The sequence below is a fragment of the Echiichthys vipera genome, assembly GCF_963691815.1.
Source record: "Echiichthys vipera genome assembly, chromosome: 9".
Taxonomy (NCBI): domain Eukaryota; kingdom Metazoa; phylum Chordata; class Actinopteri; order Perciformes; family Trachinidae; genus Echiichthys; species Echiichthys vipera.
In genome coordinates, this window is record NC_139834.1 from 152,501 (window position 1) to 155,000 (window position 2,500).

A 2,500-nucleotide genomic window follows, 5' to 3' on the forward strand; every position below is an offset into this window, starting at 1 on the left:
TGGCTCCTGCTCTGATTGGTTCCTGCTGTGATTGGCTCCTGCTCTGATTGGCTCCTGCTCTGATTGGTTCCTGCTGTGATTGGCTCCTGCTCTGATTGGTTCCTGCTCTGATTGGCTCCTGCTCTGATTGGTTCCTGCTGTGATTGGCTCCTGCTCTGATTGGTTCCTGCTCTGATTGGCTCCTGCTGTGATTGGCTCCTGCTGTGATTGGCTCCTGCTCTGATTGGCTCCTGCTCTGATTGGTTCCTGCTCTCTCTCCAGTTTAACCCCGGTCTGGTTCTCGTGTCCGCTGGGTTCGATGCCGCGCGGGGCGATCCGCTGGGTGGCTATAACGTGACCCCGGAGGGATACGCCCACCTCACTCACCTGCTGATGTCACTGGCCGGGGGGCGTGTCCTTCTCATCCTGGAGGTACACACACACATTCCTGTCTGGTGTAGTTGTGGGGACCCTGGTCTCTGGTCCTCATTACGCTGCCCCCCCCCCCCCCCCCCCCCCCGTCTGTCTCTCAGGGAGGTTATAACCTGACGTCCATCTCTGACTCCATGGCCATGTGCACCAGCGTGTTGCTAGGAGACCCTCCTCCCTCCTTGGTGACACCCCTCCCCCCTCCTCATCACAGCGCCGTGGCAGCCATCAATGAGGTCATCAGACACCACGCCCCCTACTGGCGCTCCCTGAGGATACACGGTCGGTGTCACTTCCTGCTGAGCCCTTTGTTCCTCTTTTGTTTACTTTGAGTGACTTCCTGTTGTCTCCTTCAGTCCCAGAGTCGGTCCGGGCGTCCCTGCCCGCCCCGAGGCATCGTGGGAAACGTAGTTCTAAAGGCAAAGGCAGGAAGTCAGAACAGAGCGGCGCAGACAGACCGCCGCTGCCCCCTGCAGGACCGGAGGACGCCGCGGTACGGTGACTTCTTATTCATCACCATGACATCACAGGTCAGCGTCTCTGATCCGTTGTTTCTGTCCAATCAGGCGCAGCGCGGCCTGGAGCAGCTCACTCAGGGATTGGCCGGTTTGGACCTCAGTCAAACCTCAACGCCGGTGGGCGGAGCCAGGCCCAAGGTCCGCCTCAGCCCGGAGAAGGTGACGCCTGAGCAGAGCCAATCAGCAGCCAGTATTCAGCCTCAGGTGAGTGAGTGTGTGTGTGTGTGTGTGTGTGTGTGTGTGTGTGAGTGTGTGAGTGTGTGAGTGTGTGTGTGTGTGTCAGTCAGATAAATAAATGTTTTTTAAACAGGCCGTTGCTGTGGCGGCGTCGGAGGCGGTTGCCGTGCCGGTAGCAGAGGCGGTTGCCGTGGCGGCGTCAGAGGCGGTTGCCGTGCTGGTAGCAGAGGCGGTTGCCGTGGCGGCAGCAGAGGCGGTTGCCGTGGCGGCGTCGGAGGCGGTTGCCGTGCCGGTAGCAGAGGCCGTTGGCGTGGCGGCAGCAGAGGCGGTTGCCGTGGCGGCGTCGGAGGCGGTCGCCCCTGCAGACGGCAGTGCTGGTGCCGCGGGGGCGGGGCCAGCCTCAGAGGGAGCCTGTGGTTGGTCGAAGCCGGAGGCGTCTCTGATGAGTGGAACTGACGTCAGTTATTTATTTCTTTATTATTTTAGTTTCAGACGTTTTTAAAAATCTACTTTAAAAGTTTATTCATCTTCTTTTACTCTCTCTCTCTCCCTGTCTGTCTCTCTCTCCCTGTCTGTCTCTCTCTCCCTGTCTGTCTCTCTCTCCCTGCCTGTCTCTCTCTCCCTGCCTGTCTCTCTCTCCCTGCCTGTCTCTCTCTCTCTCTCCCTGCCTGTCTCTCTCTCCCTGCCTGTCTCTCTCTCTCTCTCCCTGCCTGTCTCTCTCTCTCCCTCCCTGCCTGTCTCTCTCTCCCTGCCTGCCTGTCTCTCTCTCCCTGCCTGTCTCTCTCTCCCTGCCTGTCTCTCTCTCTCCCTCCCTGCCTGTCTCTCTCTCCCTGCCTGTCTCTCTCTCTCTCTCCCTGCCTGTCTCTCTCTCTCCCTCTCTGCCTGTCTCTCCCTCCCTGCCTGTCTCTCTCTCTCCCTGCCTGTCTCTCCCTCCCTGCCTGTCTCTCTCTCTCCCTGCCTGTCTCTCTCTCCCTGCCTGTCTCTCTCTCCCTCTCTGCCTGTCTCTCTCTCCCTGCCTGTCTCTCTCTCTCCCTCCCTGCCTGTCTCTCCCTCCCTGCCTGTCTCTCTCTCTCCCTGCCTGTCTCCCTCCCTGCCTGTCTCTCTCTCTCCCTGCCTGTCTCTCTCTCTCCCTGCCTGTCTCCCTCCCTGCCTGTCTCTCTCCCTCCCTGCCTGTCTCCCTCCCTGCCTGCCTGTCTCTCTCTCCCTCCCTGCCTGTCTCTCTCTCCCTCCCTGCCTGTCTCTCTCTCCCTCCCTGCCTGTCTCTCTCTCCCTCCCTGCCTGTCTCTCTCTCCCTGCCTGCCTGTCTCTCTCTCCCTCCCTGCCTGTCTCTCTCTCCCTCCCTGCCTGTCTCTCTCTCCCTCCCTGCCTGTCTCTCTCTCCCTGCCTGCCTGTCTCTC

General features: G+C 60.2%; 1 protein-coding gene across 5 annotated transcripts in view; it reads left to right on the forward strand.

The window, feature by feature from the left end:
* hdac6 (histone deacetylase 6) overlaps positions 1-2,500 on the forward strand; it is a 23,965-nt gene that overhangs the window by 19,923 nt on the left and 1,542 nt on the right. For 2 of the 5 annotated variants that reach the window (XM_083920940.1, XM_083920941.1), the window contains exons 22-26: positions 262-411; positions 513-690; positions 765-901; positions 975-1,130; positions 1,237-1,560. In XM_083920940.1, the coding sequence (XP_083777066.1) occupies positions 262-411; positions 513-690; positions 765-901; positions 975-1,130; positions 1,237-1,560 (945 nt within the window). The remainder of the gene's footprint in view (positions 1-261; positions 412-512; positions 691-764; positions 902-974; positions 1,131-1,236; positions 1,561-2,500) is intronic. The other 3 variants (XM_083920942.1, XM_083920943.1, XM_083920944.1) reach the window with 3 other exon arrangements.